The 19613-nt window shown below is 42.2% G+C and overlaps 1 protein-coding gene across 2 annotated transcripts in view; it reads right to left on the bottom strand.

Moving 5' to 3' along the window:
* Nucleotides 1-19299, bottom strand: part of lrch4 (leucine-rich repeats and calponin homology (CH) domain containing 4) — a 43029-nt gene extending 23730 nt beyond the window's left edge. For both annotated transcript variants that reach the window (XM_053629241.1, XM_053629242.1), the window contains exon 1: nt 18892-19299. In XM_053629241.1, coding sequence (XP_053485216.1) covers nt 18892-19063 — 172 coding nt within the window. In that variant the 5' untranslated portion in view covers nt 19064-19299. The remainder of the gene's footprint in view (nt 1-18891) is intronic.
* Between the last annotated feature and the right edge of the window lie 314 nt (nt 19300-19613).

The raw sequence follows: 19613 nt of genomic DNA, 5'->3' as shown, positions 1-19613 counted from the left end.
GCTGTAATTTAAGTAAGAGGAATACAACACATCGAGGCGACGGGGTGACATGACGCTTCATTACTACACTGACTCTACGTCCAGAAATGTCTTATTCCTCTTACACCATGCCAATTTGGCCCAACTAGTTTTTTTTATCCATTTATAGTTACATTTAATGTCGTGGGACATCCATGAAACAAGCTAGTTCCTGTTATCACTTACGTTATAGCAGCTACACATGTATAAAACACAACAATAAACAAAAAAAATCAATAAAAACACACAGCTAGTGATGTAAATGAAAAACCACAACGCTGTCCTTGAAGACTTAACCAGCTGGGAAACTTGGGAAACGTTACAGCTTTGCGTTCATCTGTTTGAAAGCGCCGACACTGGAGACTCCTTCCAAAAATCGTATCTTATATAAAATGTCGCCTCACAGTAAAGTTCACCATCAGAGATTACACGCGTTTTAATCCGTAAATGTGGAGCATCTGCCATACACGTGAAGTCCCGGTTGTACATAGTACTGTCTGAGTCACGCTAATTCACAAAATTAAAATCAATACCTTCTGATCAATCAGAATGGAGAATCCAACAGCACTGTAGTAAAAGTCCCTCCATGATCGCAGAAATGAATGCAAATTCTAGCGAACCCCACAATATTCGGAGGAGCTTGCAATTTTGTGAAATTACTGCAGATTTTCCGCACGTCTAGGTCGAGACGCATCATGTCACATCATCGCGTGCGTGTTCAGACAAGGCCGTCTTCGATTCACGTGCATCGAACAGGAGTTCAGCTAAAAGGTATCGTTTACCAACAAACATCGCTGCGAAAAACAACAAATTTCGTCCGATTGCGATTTCGCTAAGTAGTTTTCCACAAAAAAACAAACAAACACAAAACATCAAAAACTTTTTTTAAAAAGCCGCAGCAAAACGGAGCACTGATCTAAACCAGGAGACAGAATCTCATAGCCTAAGGAAGTTTAAAGTTCATTTCTGGCGATGCGATTCGCCGAAATGCGTCACGTGACGTGCTCCGCAAGCTTTGTTTCATTTATTTAATTAAACAAATTTATTTATTTTTTGTTCTTCCAGTTGAATTATATTCAAGAAAATCCACTGTTAAAAATACAATAAAAAGTTGGGGGTTTTTTTCAATTCAATAAATGCATGATGTTTCCAAAGTCAGTGAGTAACCGTGTTTAATAATCGTGATTAGGATTCTTGCCAATAATTGAACAGCCCTAGCTGATGATATTGTCTGAAACAGCATTTTCAATTTGGCATTCAATTGATATGTTTGACCTTGTACCCTGTCCAGGGTGTACCCCGCCTTGTTCCCGATGCTCCCTGGGATAGGCTCCAGGTTTCCCCACAACCCTGAAAAGGAGTAAGCGGTAGAAGATGGATGGATGGATGGATGGATGGATGTTTGACCTTGTGGTGATATGTTTTGTTTTTTTTTGCAATAAGTATCAACTGTACAACTTCAACAAAATTCCCACCTCAAAAAAAAAAAAGCTGCAGCAAAACGGAGCATTTTTGGCTGCAATGATCACAAAACTGCATTGTGTAGCATGGCGTTTATTGACTCCTGCATTAAATCACAAGGTTCCAAACTGACATGCATACTCTGGTGTATTATTCTTGGTTTAAAGAGATGTACATTTGAAAGTTATGAAAGAAACGTTAAACAGAAGGAGAGAGAGAGAGAGAGAGCTTTCGGTCAGACAATACAGTTCTCACGAAGCAAACTGGTTATATGACAATAACGTGGCCGTTAGCAAACATCCGTACGGTACTTGTTCATAATAGGCCTTACAGTCAAATTCACTTGAGAGGAGTCTACTCACATCTGTGGGTTTCTGTCTTTCTCTGGATCACCAAAATAAATGTTCCCAGGAGTCCTCTTCATGTCTGGGAGTGTCCAGTGCCATGTGTCCAGCACCAGCCTGTCCTGCAGAAATGTGTGTGTTTCATGCCGTTGTGTGCCAGCTGAGAAATCCTGTAGCAGGCACCATAAGGCAGCTTCCTGCACAGCCCCCAGACACTCAATAGACAGAGGCCCTACAATTGCGCGTGTGTGTGTGTGTGTGTGTGTGTGTACAGTACTCCAGCACTCAGACTACAGTGTATTCTTTGTCTTTAATGTCAAAGAGATCATGCAAATGTTTAAGGAGGTCCCACTTTCACATCAGACACTCCAGTGTCTAAATGTGTGTGATGTTATTGTTGCGGTTGTTGTTTCCCCATGGTGATATCCATATTAACAGCCACTTAATACTAAAAGCATCAAATGCATCAGATACCTGCAACGACATCGTGCAGCCCCTCACTTCCTGCCACTGCCTATGCAAAGTCTTCCGGATAGCATGCAAACACCGAGCTAGAGAGCAGAGTATCATCACGGCATGTACAGTGAGGGAAAGAAGTATTTGATCCCCTGCTGATTTTGTACGTTTGCCCACTGACAAAGAAATGATCAGTCTATAATTTTAATGGTAGATTTATTTGAACAGTGAGAGAATAACAACAAAAAAATCCAGAAAAACGCATGTCAAAAATGTTATAAATTGATTTGCATTTTAATGAGGGAAATACTACACCATGGCTCAGGACCAACAAAGATCAACCCCAGGACTCGGCGTGCTTCTGCATACTGTAAGCCAGGCCTGGCAAGAGAGCTACCGTCGACTAAATGCTGCACAGCAAACACAAGCAAAGCACAAACAGGTTCATCCAGAACAGTTCCTCTCAGTGATTTATAAATGCACTTCATAGCACAGTGCTTTTGAATTCTCTAATCTGATTGGTCAGAAAGCATCAAACCATTTGCTTTTCACTGCAGCTCTGACAGTAGTGCCGGCTGTAAATCAAATCACAGGGTTATATTAATGAGCTCATTCTGATACCTTATTGTTTCTAGAGCAACAACTCCTTCACAGGGACTCGTATATAATCTAATCCCGTACCCCGCACCCCGTCCTAAAGAGTGTCAGAGATTACATTTAGTGCGTCACAATTCATAGTCTGTTGAAATGATGATCATAAAAAGGTACACGGTTGGTCTACAATTTCTGGTGGATTTTCAAAGTGTGGATCTGTGGCCACTTTTTCAGCGAATATTGCCCACAACTCCTTGCGCGAGGGAGGAGGAGTTTTGTGATTGTCTGCTTTGACACATTTTAGAGCGGTGTAAACGAAACGTGCCCTGCCCATGTAACGGAAGAAAACGTTGTTGCCTAGTTACGCAGGCAGTCACTGTAAACAGACTCCTTGTTGCATTTCAGCTTTTTGATTTCTTTTTCTCCACATTTCATTTACACCTCTCTAAAAGGCGGCCTTGAATTCGCCCAAGCAAACGGTAACCAAACTCCTCCTCTCTGGCGCAAGGAGTTGTGGGCAATATCACCTGAAAAAGTGGCCATGGACCCATCCATCCATCCATCCATCCATCTTCTATACCACTTAACCTTTTCAGGGTCATGGGGAACCTGGAGCCTAACCCAGGGTGCATAGGGCACAAGGCGGGGTACACCCTGGACAGGGTGCCAATCCATCGCAGGGCACAATCACATACACACTCACACACCCATTCATACACTACAGACACTTTGGAAACACCAATCAGCCTACCATGCATGTCTTTGGACTGGGGGAGGAAACCGGAGTACCCAGACCCACACTTTGAAAATGTACTAGAAAAAGTAAACCATTTCGGACTACGATTTGGGACACACTAGTTCTAATCTCGGACAATATTTAGTACAGATAGTAGGCGATCTGTATGTAACAGAGCAATTGTGGCATTAAACTTGACACGACCTCCTCTATGAAACTGCTCCTCCAGCCCCAAATTAGGGCCCGATTTGCGCAAAAATACAAAATTACAGTCTGTCCCAGACAAACTGGCCTATTTCGATTTAAATTTCAATCATGGAATAAGACGATTATGAAAACAAAATAATTGAGATAAATCCGTTATTATTATTATTATTATTATTATTATTATTACTGTTGTTTTTTTTTTAAAACCATGCGTCATTTTTCTTTACAGCGGTGCGCTTTCGCTCCATCCTAAAAGCGTTTCCTTTAGCGTCATGACAGCTGTTATAAATACGGTCGTTTCCTTTCTAGAGCTCACGCACAAACTACAGGAGACAGTATCTCATTGGCTAAGGAAGACTGTGTCACGTGGCGTGCTCCACTAGTTTGGTTTCATTTATTTAATTAAACAAATTTATTTATCTTTTGTTTTGCTTTATTTTTCCAGTTGAATTATATTCAAGGAAATCCACTGTTAAAAATACAACAATTTTTTTTTTTTTTTTTTTTTAAAGTTCAATAAATGCATGATGTTTCCAAAGTCAGTGAGTAATCATGTTTAATAATCATGATCTCAATACTGACCAAAATAATCGTGATTAGGATTCTTGCCATAATCGAACAGCCCTAGCTGATGACATTTTCCATTTGGCATTCATTTGATATGTTTCAGCATGTGGTGACACGTTTTTTTTTTTTAAATAAGTATCAACTGTACATCAGCAACAAAATTCCCACCTCAAACTCAATAGATTTTTTTTAACAAGTATTCAAATTGTTCATCATTTGAAGCTCTAAATACCCTCCTCTCTCTGTATGACGCGGTCAGGTAATTTCTAGAACGGTTAAGCAGATTTAAATCGCACGCAAGTGTGCATGTGGTTGCAGGATGCATCCTGTTACCATAACGACCAAATCACCAGCGTCAAAACAAGAGCGAGGCTATGAAACAGATATCTTCTCCTCCACTATACATGTACAGCCAACTTGATTTTTTTAGTGAGGGAAAATATGAACAAAATAACAACAGTGACCTCTGTGAAGCTGTGATAACGGTGGAAAAGTTGCTATTTTGAGCCGAATAAATTTGCCTTCCATAAATGAGAAACAGATGGGCTTCAAAAACAAGAACAAGCTTCTTAAGAACAACAGCCACATCACAGCTCGACATTCCAGTCATAAAAACAGGTCCAGGTTTTAATTAAGTGCTGATATGAAACTTGGAAAAGACCCGGAGAGGGTTTAATGCCAAAACACTGTACCGCGTTGCGCTGCTGCTCTGACACACACCAGACCCGAGCAACTTTCACTGCTGTAATCCTTTAGCGCTGCCCCAGATAATCTATGCCAAAGGTCTGGTGTGGCCCTATATCCATCCACACACACACACACACACACACACACACACACACACACACACACACACACACACACCACCCCCTACCCAGCATGCCCTGTAGCTTCTCTAATGTCTAATGGGAGCTGCTGAGTGCACCATCTGGGCACATCAGAGTCAAGGCAGCAGGAGAAGAAAAGGCTTTTAGTTACAAAAGAGAGCAGGCCCGCATTTATTATTCACAGCCATCAGGAAACAGGAATATTCACCCTCCAATGATGCTAATGCTGCTGTTAGGTTGTCTAGGCTAAAGGTGTTGCTGGATTCAAAGATCATTACACAAACACGATTATCACAGCTGCAAACCATGAGGAGCCTCAATTTCATTACACTGTTTCCCCACTTCATAGATACGTTTACATACTGCTTGACCCTATTCAAACCTGTCAGAATTCAACAAGCTGTTTTCGTTAGTGTCTTTAAACTCCCCGTGAAGCCAAATTTACGGGTTGACGTAATTTCCACTGAAACAGGAAGTCAGGACGGGACATATCGAGTGGCTCCTCCCACACACACACACACAGTATCTCACAAAAGTGAGTACACCCCTCACATTTTTGTAAATATTTGATTACATCTTTTCATGTGATAACACTGAAGAAATGACACTTTGCTACAATGTAAAGTAGTGAGTGTACAGCTTGTATAACAGTGTAAATTTGCTGTCCCCTCAAAATAACTCAACACAGCCATTAATGTCTAAACCGCTGGCAACAAAAGTGAGTACATGGCACCTCATGGCAAAGAACTCTCTGAGGATCTGAAAAAAAAAAGAATTGTTGCTCTACATAAAGATGGCCTAGGCTATAAGAAGATTGCCAAGAGCCTGACACTGAGCTGCAGCACGGTGGCCAAGACCATACAGCGGTTTAACAGGTTTAACAGGTTCCACTCAGAACAGGCCTCGCCATAGTTGACCAAAGAAGTTGAGAGCACATGCTCAGCGTCATATCCAGAGGTTGTCTTTGGGAAATAGACATATGAGTGCTGCCAGCATTGCTGCAGAGGTTGAAGGGGTGGGGGGTCAGCCTGTCAGTGCTCAGACCATACGCTGCACACTGCATCAAATTGGTCTGCATGGCTGTCGTCCCAGAAGGAAGCCTCTTCTAAAGATGATGCACAAGAAAGCCCGCAAACAGTTTGCTGAAGACAAGCAGACTAAGGACATGGATTACTGGAACCATGTCCTGTGGTCTGATGTGACCAAGATAAACTTATTTGGTTCAGATGGTGTCAAGCGTGTGTGGCGGCAACCAGGTGAGGAGTACAAAGACAAGTGTGTCTTGCCTACAGTCAAGCATGGTGGTGGGAGTGTCATGGTCTGGGGCTGCATGAGTGCTGCCAGCACTGGGGAGCTACAGTTCATTGAGGGAACCATGAAATGCCAACATGTACTGTGACATATTGAGGCAGAGCATGATCCCCTCCCTTCGGAGACTGGGCCGCAGAGCAGTATTCCAGCATAATAACGACCCCAAACACACCTCCAAGACGACCACTGCCTTGCTAAAGAAGCTGAGGGTGAAGGTGATGGACTGGCTAAGCATGTCTCCAGACCTAAACCCTATTGAGCATCTGTGGGGCATCCTCAAACGGAAGGTGGAAGAGCACAAGGTCTCTAACATCCACCAGCTCCATTATGTCATCATGGAGGAGTGGAAGAGGACTCCAGTGGCAACCTGTGAAGCTCTGGTGAACTCCATGCCCAAGAGGGTTAAGGCAGTGCTGGAACATAATGGTGGCTACACAAAATATTGACACTTTGGGCCCAATTTGGACATTTTCACTTAGGGGTGTACTCACTTTTGTTGCCAGCGGTTTAGACATTAATGGCATTATTTTGAGGGGACACCAAATTTACACTGTTATACAAGCTGTACACTCACTACTTTCTTCAGTGTTGTCACATGAAAAGATATAATCAAATATTTACAAAAATGTGAGATACTGTGTATATGTATGTGTGTGTATGTGTGTGTGTGTGTATATATATATACGCATTACTTTTTATGGATGCACAAATAGCACTGAATTAAACTACAGTCCTAAATTAATTTTAAAAAAACTCATTTTTCACTGCACCTTGTGGTTTCTGTTACTCGCTGTCTTTAGACATATTTTACTTGTGTTTACTTTTGATCATAGTGTTTTAGACATTACAGATCTTACTCGCGCTCCCACTATGTATCAGCGCGTCTACACCGCGCGTAAGGAGCAACGCGGCCTCGTTACTAACACATCACTTCTGTTATGATAAACAACAGAATTTACACTGCAAGCGCGCAAGTACAACATATGACAATAAACTGGAATTAAACTAAACGTTTTAAGCAGCTTGCACCAGTTTCCCCTGCCCCTTACACACAGTGGAGCATTGTGGATATAAACATAACTTTGTGCTCGTGCAGCACCGTTCGATCTTCGCAGTGTTTAATAAAATGCCCACCTGCCTTAGAGGACTTTCTTGCTCGGTCACTTGATGATTTCGCCTCCGTCTGATGGAGACTGAGGTCATGTTGGGAATAAAAGGCAGTGTTGACAAACAGTAAACTGAAGAAAGTCATTGTCGGTGACTCTGGGTGTCTGCTAATGCTAGTGTGCGTATGATGTCATGCGTCGTCGCCTAAGAAGCAGCTTAAACATCCGTTTAGTAAAAAATCCGCTAGTGTTCTATTTGAGATGATATTACCTTACTAAAATTCATACAATAGATGGTAGAGTACATAGTGCATAGTATAAGTGTAAGTCATTTGGGACACAACTTTAGTATTTACTCGCTGAAGCATGTTTTCGGAACAGAAGTAACGTAATGAGTAAATCTCCCCCACGCCGCGTGCAGACCAACTAATCGATAATGAGATTCGTTGACGACGATTTTCATAATCGATTATTATAGATTTTATCGATTAGTTGTTGCAGCTCTAGAAAAAAGTAACACTTCTTGCCCTTTAATAAATATTAATTGTTAGAGATGGCTAACTGCTGTGGTGTAGGAGAAATAAATCACTTTTGGATGTGTTCTTATTGGATACTAACCAACTATGTGATGGTAACTTCATCACACCCCCCAGTCATTGATTGTTTTCCTATAATAGCATGCCCTGTCATATCTTATTCTTTTACATCATGAATATATCCATTGACCTCCCGTCTCCCCTACCCACATCCATTTCTGCTATATGAGAAACATTAAGGCCAATTATCAATAAATCAATTGGGGCTAGCCCTAATTCCAGTAAAGCACAAACACAGGGTCATTATTTTCCACCTGAAGCGTCAAAGTGCTGCCACTCAAGCTCTGTGGATATGATGGATATTATTAGGCTCCATGAGAGCCACTTTATGCAAGCAAGCCCTGCTAACAACAATGACGCAAGACTCACCAACGTATGAACCACTTTACATTTACACTCTGACGGATTGTTTTAAACACTCACGCTAAATAAATCATCTTATTGCATGACCAATGAACAATACTGCTTTTTAGCAAGCTAGCAAACTACTTATTAACCAGTTAATGGTCTGCACTTATATAGCGCTTTTTTAACCTTAGCGGTTCTACAAAGCGCTTTACACCATTTCTCATTCACACACACACTCACACACCAGTGGTAGCAGAGCTGCCATGCAAGGCACTAGCTTGCCATTGGGGCAACTTGGGGTTCAGTTTCTTGCCCAAGGACACTTCGGTGTGTGGAGACATGTGGGCCGGGAATCGAACTGCCAACCCTACAATTAGGGACAACCCGCTCTACCACCTGAGCCTCAGCCACACAAAAACAAACAAACAAAAAACAAACAAACAAACAAACAAAAAGGTTAAGGGGGGGGGGGGTCGTCAATATTACATACACCCGAGTAAAACAGTCAGCCAATTGAATCACTGGTCAACGGAATCATTTGAAACAGTCAATTGAATCATTCTTGATGCAATTCATATCACCCACTAGTTCTCAAACAACATACAGCTGAACTTGTGTGGTATATGACAAATGTCAGAAGTTAACTGGTGGAGAGAGAAAAACTAAACAACAAAAAAAAAAAAAAAACAACCTGCCGGGTTTACCCCATATCACCATCACCATGGGAATAACCGGCAGAAAATAAATAACCGAGCCTCCAGTACCAGTAACATATCCATTTTTGGAGGAACTGAAAGTTGTCTTTACTTTTCGTAGTTCACATTTATAGAGGAAGTAACACCTGGCATTTGGGATTGTTTTGTGGTTAATCCATTAGTCAAGCAGTTGATGTACTGATGTACAATATGACAAATTCATCTGTTTACATGTAGTTTAGCAACTAGATTTGGACCTTTAATCTACTATCTCAATGTCCTTCAGGGTTTGACAGGGTCAGGGCTATTCATTAACCAGTGAAAGGAAAAAAAAACCCTATAGCCTTTCTGATTGTTTTCACTTGGTATGCATGTTTACTGTGCTTCGTGATGGTGCAAGCGCTACAAAGCAGTACCTACAGTGCAAGCTCCTCGTCCTGCTGCACTATAATACAATCTGCTTGTTTTTCTTTTTCGTTTTTTTTTTTTTTAAAACTAGTCACATTAATTAGCTTGCACGGAAGACTTTTCAGAACAAGGAACACACATACATGACGAAATACTGATAAAATTGAGCAAGATCAAGTGTGGTGCAAAGTGGCCATATCTCTTACTGTACTTACTGTACATGCGGACACCTTGTGCTTAAACAAGTCAAGAGAAATGATTATGCATTATGCACGCATGCTACGAGGACAGAACGCGTCACCAAAACGTTCACCAAAGACATGCCGATTTTTTATGTCGAGGGCACAGACAGAGTTTTTTAAGAAAAGCCACACAGGGTTGCCTGTTCCTTCATATATTCCGTCTGTATTAATGTACTTCAGATACTAGTGTAGAAAAGTCCCTGATCCCTCGGTCATGTAATATGAACGGCTCAGAAAGAACAAATCCTGATGCAGCCTGGTTTATGTCACTGATGAGATGATTACTTAATCAGCGTTATTCTAAATATATAGCAAGTCTTCATTGCGAAACTGGAACTTATTCTGCATATCCTCTGTTATGCTTTGAGACAGGAGAAAGAGACAGAGAGAGAAAGAGTTTCAAGTACAACTAGGAGTATGACCATGTGACAAGAGAAAAAAAAAAAAAGGCAGAAGTCGAAGAGGGAGAGCCCACATCCGGCCCAGTGTAAAGGAAATGCAACTGTGAGGGGAAGCAGCAGAAACACACTTCGCAACCCTGCATGTCAAACACATACAGTCCCTCACTCAGCCTCAGACAGCTGTGTGTACTGGAGGTTTACATGCATGTTAAAGGGACGCTCACAGTGACACACTGCAGAAAAAAAATAACCCCACACACACTGACTGAAAGCAGGGTGAGCTGAAAACTACATCATGGAGAATTTCTTTCTTTCTCTCGATTCCAAACAAAGCACCTACTCGTTTACGAAACATGTTTCTGTCTGATCAAACCGACATGATCCTATATTCAAACAAGAAATAGAAATCAGTTCTAAGCCTGGGATGAGGAAAACGTTTCTAACGGGTCAAACAAGTTCACTCTGGCTCCAAGACGTGGAACTACCGAAACGTTAAACTACATACACTGACTGACCACTTTATTAGGAACACCAGTACACCTGCTCTTTCATGCAAACATCATAACAGCTAATCATGTGGCAGCGGCACAATGCAGAAAACTGTGCAGATACAGAGGGCACAGGCTCACAGAAACTGGTTTTCCCTGACCCCATCTATGCAGTTTTGGTGAGCCTGTGCCCTCTGTATCTGCACAGATTTCTGCATTGTGCCGCTGCCACATGATTAGCTGATATGATGTTTGCATGAAAGAGCAGGTGTACTGGTGTTCCTAATAAAGTGGTCAGTCAGTGTATGTAGTTTAACGTTTCGGTAGTTCCACGTCTCAGACTCCTGCTCTTGGCTGAGAGGTGATCGTGGAATCCAATGTGGTCTTCTGCTGTTGTAGTCTGCCTCAAGGTTCAACAAGTTGTGCGTTTTGGAATGCTTTTCTACTCAACATGGTTTAAAAAAAAAAGAAAAGAAAAGAAAAAAAAAAAGGTATTTGAGCTACTGTAGCCTTCCTGTCAGCTCAAACCAGTGTGGTCCTTCACCCACAGAACTGTCACTCAGTGGATGTTTTTTTTTTTTTTTTGGGTTTGTTTTTAGCACCATTCTGTGTCAGTCATGTTGCATTTGAAAATCCCAGGAGATTCTTCATTAACTGAAGCTCTTGACCTGTAACAAGCGTTGACAAGTGTTCCTATTAAAGTGGACAGTGAGTGTACAGATGATACTCTTTCACTCTGGCATGCGTGTGTGTAGGTAACATTAAAGTAGGACCGGCAAGAGAAATGCACACTCGTATCCAAAACTGCCATCAAAGCTATTAGTTATTAAAAAATAAATAAATATATGTTTTAAAAAGAAGAAGAAACAAGTTTTAGAAAAACAGTGAGAAAGAATAAGTACTAAAAAGCAGAGACATGCAATTCAGAGCAATTCAGTTTTAAATGAGATGACCATCTCAGTCACAATTTTAGCATAAAACACGTCGAGCGCGTATGGCTTCTTAAAATATACTGTTCATTTATTTAAACAGCGGTTATAATGGGGATTTTACTTTTTGATTCATTCTCAAATTGTGTGCAGGGTGGACATGACAACTCTGAGCTATAGTACTGACATTTGTAATATTAAAACCACATCACTGGAAAGTAAAAAAAATCTCCTCCTCGATGTTGGATCCCGTTTTAAACAGATTATTATTCGTGTGCGGTGTTGTGTTTTTTTTGTGAGAATTTGGCCCCGTGCATCTTGGACAACCAATTATGGTCAGTATTTCTAAAAGTCCAGCATCTGTATTAAAACGCTCCTAAAACACCACGCTGTAAAAGCACAGCTTAATAGAACATGGCATCAGAAATCCTAGAGGAACATGCAGCACAAGCGAACCACGTCCTTTCTCCACTCCATGGCAAAGGTCTCAGCCTCTAATGTACAAGCAGTTTGACATTTCAAAGGCTGATGTCAATTTAATGTTGAAATCTCAACTTAATGTTCCACCAAAGGCTTGGTGTTTGTGCCATGCTTGCAAGTTGAAAGACTATAAAAATGGAAAAGGCCGTCTTTTTTACGACAGAATGTTCTGGTGTGCCCGGATTACCAACATTACCACAACAGAGACGCACTAATATGAAAACTGTAGGCTGAGCGTAGGGTCACTGCTGTGTGCTTGCCTTGAGCTTCGATTACTTTGAAAAATTAGTTCCAATAAAGTCTCTGAAGTGATTTTCAGTCGTCCATCACGGCCATGACGGAACAGAAACCATTTTAATCCACACTAGCTCTGAGAGATGCGTAAAATAAAATCCCATCCATCCTGCTGTGTTTTCACTTTTTTCCCCCTTCTTTTTTTTCCCCCGCATAAACTCCACAGAGATCTATTCACATCCCTGATTCCCACTTTCTCTACACTGTGAACTTGTTTTAAATGAACCACGTAGTAATTAAAAGAGCGGCATAGTGGTACAACAGGTAGCGTGTTCCAGCCTCACCGCTCCAGGCTCCTTGGTTTGAGCCTGAGCTCGGATTACTGTTTGTGTGGATGTTCCCTGTGTCAGAAAGGTTTCCCTCCAGGTTCTCCGGTTTCCTCCCAGCTCTTGAGGAACATTCCGGAAAACGGCTTTCAACCTGTGCTAAATAGGTGTGAATGTGTGTGGCGCTCCATCCTGAATATACGCCTCATGCCCAGGGTTCCTGGGATGGGAGCCAAATCCACCACAAACCTGACCAGCTCACTGAAGAGGACACTGTTAAATGTACGACGTTAGTTTTCCTTGATAAAAATGTAGCGCACTGCTTTCTTTTCTCATCCACAGCAAAATTTCAAAACAGAACATTGTTGCAAGTGGTACAGACTGGATATACTGTTACTAAGGATATGCAGGCATGTCGTTTTCCGAGCAGAGGTAGGCTGCTCTCCGTGAAAACATCTCACATGAATAAACCAATGTTAATACGACAACGACTACTACTTCTATTAATAATAATACATTTTCAAGCGTGTATCTGCTCATGCTCAGTATTGTTTACTACATTATACACCTTCAACATCTAACCAGTGTCATTCAGCGCTTTTACCTGAAAGGATACCAGAGCATAATTGTACAAACGAAGACATATTTAGCAAAAAATAACAGAGCTTTTAAGTGGCGGCTCAGTGGTTAAGGTGCTGTGCTACCATTGTTGAGTCCTTGAGCGAGACCCTTAAAAATGTCAGGGCGAGACTTAATATATTGACTTTCTGGAAAAATCACCACTGCAGAGAGACACCGTGATAATGGTGTAAGGAAGTGAGAGGGATTTATTAAAAGGAGGACACAATTGATACATGAGAGGGTCTTGTGGGGGAGAGAGAGAGAGCAAGCGAGCGAGAGAGAGAGAGAGAGAGAGAGAGAGAGAGAGAAACTGAATATGGTTCTAGCTGAGGAGGGGGTAGAGAGAACATAACAATAGAGCAGCCCACCAGTTCATTTCATTAAAACCCTCTTCCACCCCAACTAACCCTTCTCCTTCCTGCTCTTCCCCCAGTCATCTGCTGCTGAGCCCAGTTGAGTTATTGCGAGTGTGTGTGTGTCTATGGCTCACAAACATTCTATCTCGTTATCATATTCTTCTTGTGAATGAGACACTGTATACTCGTGCACCAGTCATGGCCAACGTATTGGATCCAGACAGGCACAAAAGTTTATTGACCAGGACCACCACACAAACACACACACACACACACACACATACACACATACACAATCTCAGTAGCTATGTTTCTGTCTAATTCTCAATCTGGGCTAGTATTTATTGCTGCTGCAAGCAAAAACCAACAGTGGCTTTATTATTAATGTCCAATAGCAGCCAGGTTTTGGTCTGAGCCTGCAGGGGTCTGTAGACAGATTGAATCTTATGAACCCAAGCTTTGTCCTCCAGAAAAGCACACACATACACATACACATACATGTGAACCTCTGACCTTCCTGGGGGGAAGCTAGTCTATATTTGGGGGGGGGGGATACGAGAGACACAGTGAGTAAGAAGGGGAGTGGTGTGTGTGCGCATGTGTCTGTCAGTGCGTGTATACATGTTCAGTCAAAGAACAAAAACAGGGCCCCATCCTCCTTGCACCCATATGCTGCGAGACACGTGGGCCTGCAGGCTTCAGTCAGTCTGCACAAGGCTCTCGATTGTCACAGAGTCCATTACCCTAATCTCAATACCTAGCCTTTAACCGCTCACTTTCACTAGCGTCACAGTGCTCGATCACAAGCGACTAAGGAAAAGCTGAATGGACAAAGCCAGGTTGAACAGGCCTCCCCCCCCACCCAGTGTTTTCCAACCCAGTCTTTAGGAACACCATAGATAATCCATATTTCTGCTCTCTCCCAGCTCCCAACACAGCTGAATCAGTGGCTCAGCTGAATCATTATTGCTCAGTTCAGGTGTCTAGAGAGCTGAGAGAGCAAAAAATATGAACCCTGAGGACTGGACTGGAAAACACTCCGCCAAGGCATGTGTACTGGACAACAAAGACTGCTCCTGTTTAATAATCACCTTCATAAAGCTAAGCCAGTGATTACCTCCAAGCTGAGGGATAACACAGGTTTACGTCAGTTAACTGATCATTAGCTCACAGAGTAGGAAGCCATCTGCATCTAAATTATAAGTATGAGTAAAATACGATAGAATAAATATGAGCGCTTCCATACAAAGAGAGTTTAACGAGTTTGATTTGAAGCATTGGCTGCATTAGTATGCAGACAGAGCAGTATGCCTGAATTCTTAGTATTCATAAAACAGTAGGCGAGAAATACCCAGCTGACCTACTGCTTCCACTGAGAATCTGCAGTAGGTACTGAATCGAATGCAGTAGGTACTAAATCGAATGCAGTAGGTACTGTCACAGTACGCAATTTCGAACACAGCCATGCTGTGATTATCATTCTGGGATGGTCTCAGATTGCCTGAAAGGTGACCTTGGTCTGTTTCTAAGCAAACTGTAGAGCACGAATTGCATTTTTTGATATACAAGGCAGAAAACAGAGCAGAAGTGCTGCAACATATTCCTGATATCCGGGCTAAAGCACACAATATACTTTACAATTTAAAATAAATAAATAAATAAATGTTTGGAACAAGGCAGGAATACAACTTGAATGAAATGCCCATCATAGCCAATTCACCTATCAGCATCAGTTTTTGGGAGAAGGGAGGAAACCAGAGAGCTCTGAGGAAACCCACACAGACGCAAAGATGGAAAGCTGAGCTCAGAGTTCCTCTGTGTTCATTTGATTCCTGCGATGTCTATCTGCACCTGAAGAAGATTTGCTTACATTTTCTGTTGCAATATTTCTGACCAATGAATGAAGTACTTTCGCAAATAGCCTACCTTTCCATCCACATGTCTCATCAGACATCCCTGAGTCATCCATTTCACTGTTACTCAGACTAGACAAAAGGATTAAGTGAGAAAGCAGCTTAAGTCAATGAAATGTCTTAGGAATCCGAGTTCTGACAAGTTTTCGAGTAGGGATGGGCGATACAGACTTAACACTAGGTCATGATATTTCATGGTCTTTTTTGCGATCCCGATATAAATGACGATATGAAAATATTAACATTCAACACTATCTTTTTGGCCATACCCTTCTGAATTAAAAGAGTTTGCCTTACATTACTTGTTGATGCTTTCTCCTCGAACAACTTTTGGCTTTCCTCATCTTCTGCTCTGTGTTTTTGCTTGTAGGTGGTGGAACAAATTTCAACTCAATTCAATTCAATTTTATTTGTATAGCGCTTTTAACAATGGACATTGTCTCAAAGCAGCTTTACAGAAACATATAAACACAGGATACAGATTTTAAGTGTGTGAATTTATCCCTAATGAGCAAGCCGGTGGCGATGGTGGCAAGCAAAAAACTCCCTAAGATGATATGAGGAAGAAACCTTGAGAGGAACCAGACTCAGAAGGGAACCCATCCTCATCTGATTAACAGCGGATAGTGTGAAAGTAAAAGAAAGTTCATTATGGTTTGTAGATAAAGTCTTTGTTGAACTAGTCTACTGTTCACTAAAGGTGACCTGAGTGCAAAACTGCATATGGTAATTGCAGTCCCAAGGCCATAGCAGTAACCGTAGTCCCAGCAACCACAGCGAGAATGTCCATGTGGAATTGAGGTCCAAAACTATTTCATGGTACTTCAAGCAGTACCATCCTCAGAAATCTGCAGGCTGTAGCCTCCAGTTGAAGAGAGATCCATCAAATTTGATGTGTTTCCACACTTTATTGATACAAGTTTTTGACACACTTTACAAATCACAGACGTTTGATTCACATCTGATCTTCTGTATCAAACCACTTCCATATTACAGAGGAAACTCCTTTTTTGGGGATTAATTATTGTTCCTCGTCTAGAGTTGGACCGCCGCCTTCTGCCATGCCTGTTCTCGTTGCACATGTGAAACGCCCACGTTGCGGTGCGTAAACATGTCATCAACTATATTATCAGTATCCCGGGACGACAAATTCTTATCACGTGGAGGAATTGTACCGGTATAGCATGGACGATCCGATATGGCCCAGGCCCATTTTCTAGTGTTACGTGGCTGCAAGTTTGATCCTAACGTGTCCCGAAGTGACTTCCTGATCCTGATTTTTGGGTGGCGTTGCTACAGCAACCTGGAAACCTCAGCACTGGTGTTTATGCTGTCTCTAGAGATACAAAAAAACTCGCAGTTAAGCTTTTAACACAGTGGACCTAAGACTAACGACACCTGGCAAACTGAACCTTGCCCATGCTTCACTCATTAGGCCATCTAGTCACTGTCTGAAGACAAAAAACAAAGCAAAACAGGATCACACATTCCATAATGCTTCTTAGTCACGCTGTACCCCGAAAAAGGTGTGTGTGTGTTATAGGCTTTTACATCATATGCATTATTCAGAGCAAGGGAGAGACCTTCCATTAGGAGGAAACATGTGTGTGAAAGACTCACAGGAATAAACACAGACACTAACTCAGAACAGACCGGATAACAAAACACAGAAGATGCACTTTACAGGTTTCATTCAAGATGTGATGCTTTGATTCTCTCCAACTCATACTACACCTTAATGTACTGAAGCAGGAAGAATGTACGCTCTCGCATAAGCGCTTCCTCTTTCAGCGCAGGCCTACGCACGTGAAGCAGATGGCGGAGTATGCTCACCATCATGCTGTGTGTCGGTTACAAGGCATCAAGCCCCATTTCGACCAGCTCCTGTATTTCAAAAGAAATACAGCTGTTCAGTGTTGACGGTGTTGATGCGCATGTGCGTCTAGAGATCCCACATCAGAAATAAAAACAGGAGCTTATTAAGTTGCATTTATGTTATTGTTCTTAATGTGCTGTTCTGATCTTTGGAGACAGATCAGATTTTTTTTCTTCTTGTCTTTTCTGTTTACGTCCATGTAAGACCTGACCCATGTTTGACTGAAGTGTTTACATCAATACCACACCAAAAATGTGCAAGGCTGGGACCGTCAGCTTTTTACGAGTCGCATGATTGTGGTTGTAGAAAGGAAGAAGCAATTCTGTTGTTTGCCCTGTGATCATTGTGGCCTTTAACCTCTTTGTATTTGCCCTGAAGTGAGGTACGACTGCATCCTAGCTCTGCCATGGTCCTCGAAGACAGCCCAGTTTCTGTATCAACTTTGTGGACTGATAAGACAATCTTTCAGCTGGACTCCACTAGGCTATGCTCTGCATACCGTTCGTCTTTTCAGCAGCAAATAATTCATTTTGGCCTACGCGATCATTACTTTAGAATTAACAGGAAAATCAGATATGAGCATTTAGCTGGGAGTCAAATGACCAGATATGAAATGTTTTAGATTTATAACCTCATTTCAACGTATTAGCTGTTCAGATCAGAAAAAAAATCTCATCTGAGCAGTTTACAGCTGTGTATGAGTCAGGAAAATTGGGGAAATTTGGTTGGCAGTGTAAATGAGGTCTTAGTGAGGTCTGTTTAAGCGTAAAGGGCTAGAGAGGCACATCAGTGTGTACACTGGGGGGGGGGGAAGTGCCAAATGAACTAAAACCTACAATTTTTATATAAAACTAAACGGATTCGTCCACAATCGAAGATAGGAAGAGTTACCCTGTGATTTCATCCAATGCCATTCATCACTGCAGATGAGGATTTCTGCTGTATACCAAGAAGATGGCTTTATCTGGGAACTTCTTCACAAACCACAAAAAGGGAAGTGAACTCAGTTTTAGAGGCACTGAGCAAAGCAAAAGAACAAAACCAAATCCCAGTAAGTAGAGTGCTAAGTATAACTGTGACCTGTACAAGACACAGTTTAAATCTCCTACAGCTTCCTGAGATGTTTCTGCACAAACCACTAAGCTTCTTATACAGTCTAGCTATCCTCAATGCTACCACAAGGTATATTTACACTGTTAGCTGATAATATGGCTGGGTGGGGGTGGGGGCGGGGGCGGGGGGGAGAGAGAGCAGGTGAAACAAAGGAAGTTAGCTAATTATTACATCCGCTTTGTGTCTTGGTTCTTCTTCTTCTTTTTGAGTCGTCTTTACAGCGATGGAAATGACTCACCTGCATGTGTAATGTCGGACAGGTCGTAATTCCTGGCTGTGCGGGGAAACTCCTTGAGTTTGCGGTTGGAAAGCACGAGCGCTCCGCTGGCCGCTGCCTCCTCCAGCGCTTTCTCCACGCTCCTGCTGGCCGCTAGTGTCGCCGGCAGCTGCGCCCCATCCCCAGCAGCCATGAACACAACACTAATCTCCTTTTCCTCTGGCCTTTTCACTTCGCTTAGGGACCCTCCTAGATTCTCATTGCCTCAGCTCTTAGCGCAGCTTGCGACGAGCTTTTCACGGAGGTGCTCTTACCCGGAAGCGATGTTAAATTCCAGCGTAGGTGAGACTCGGTAAAGTTAGCTGAAGAAGCGCCTCGCGCCGAGTTAACTGTCAATCTGGCGAACGGAGGGAGTGGGGGCGCGGGGCGGGGAGCAGCTCAAGCAGGGAAGGGGCGTGGCCATCGAAAGAGGAAAAGGAGCCTGCAAAGCATGTCATAGCATCCATATTTGACATCCGAGTGCACTACATAGGATATACTGTAGAAGCCTTAATAAGTGATGTAGAGCACTTATATAGGGAGTGAGGAGCCATTTGGTATTCAGCCCAAATGTGGTGCGGGCCAGCTCAGTACAGAGAAAGCGACATAAACAAGAAAACTGCGTTCAAAACAGACATTTACATGAACTATATTTACAATAGATATTAACTTGCATGTAAAATACACGTTTACATGAACTATAT

The sequence above is a fragment of the Ictalurus furcatus genome, chromosome 7, assembly GCF_023375685.1.
Source record: "Ictalurus furcatus strain D&B chromosome 7, Billie_1.0, whole genome shotgun sequence".
Taxonomy (NCBI): Eukaryota; Metazoa; Chordata; class Actinopteri; order Siluriformes; family Ictaluridae; genus Ictalurus; species Ictalurus furcatus.
Note: the sequence above shows the minus strand (reverse complement) of the source record. Positions and strands in the feature narration are given on the sequence as shown.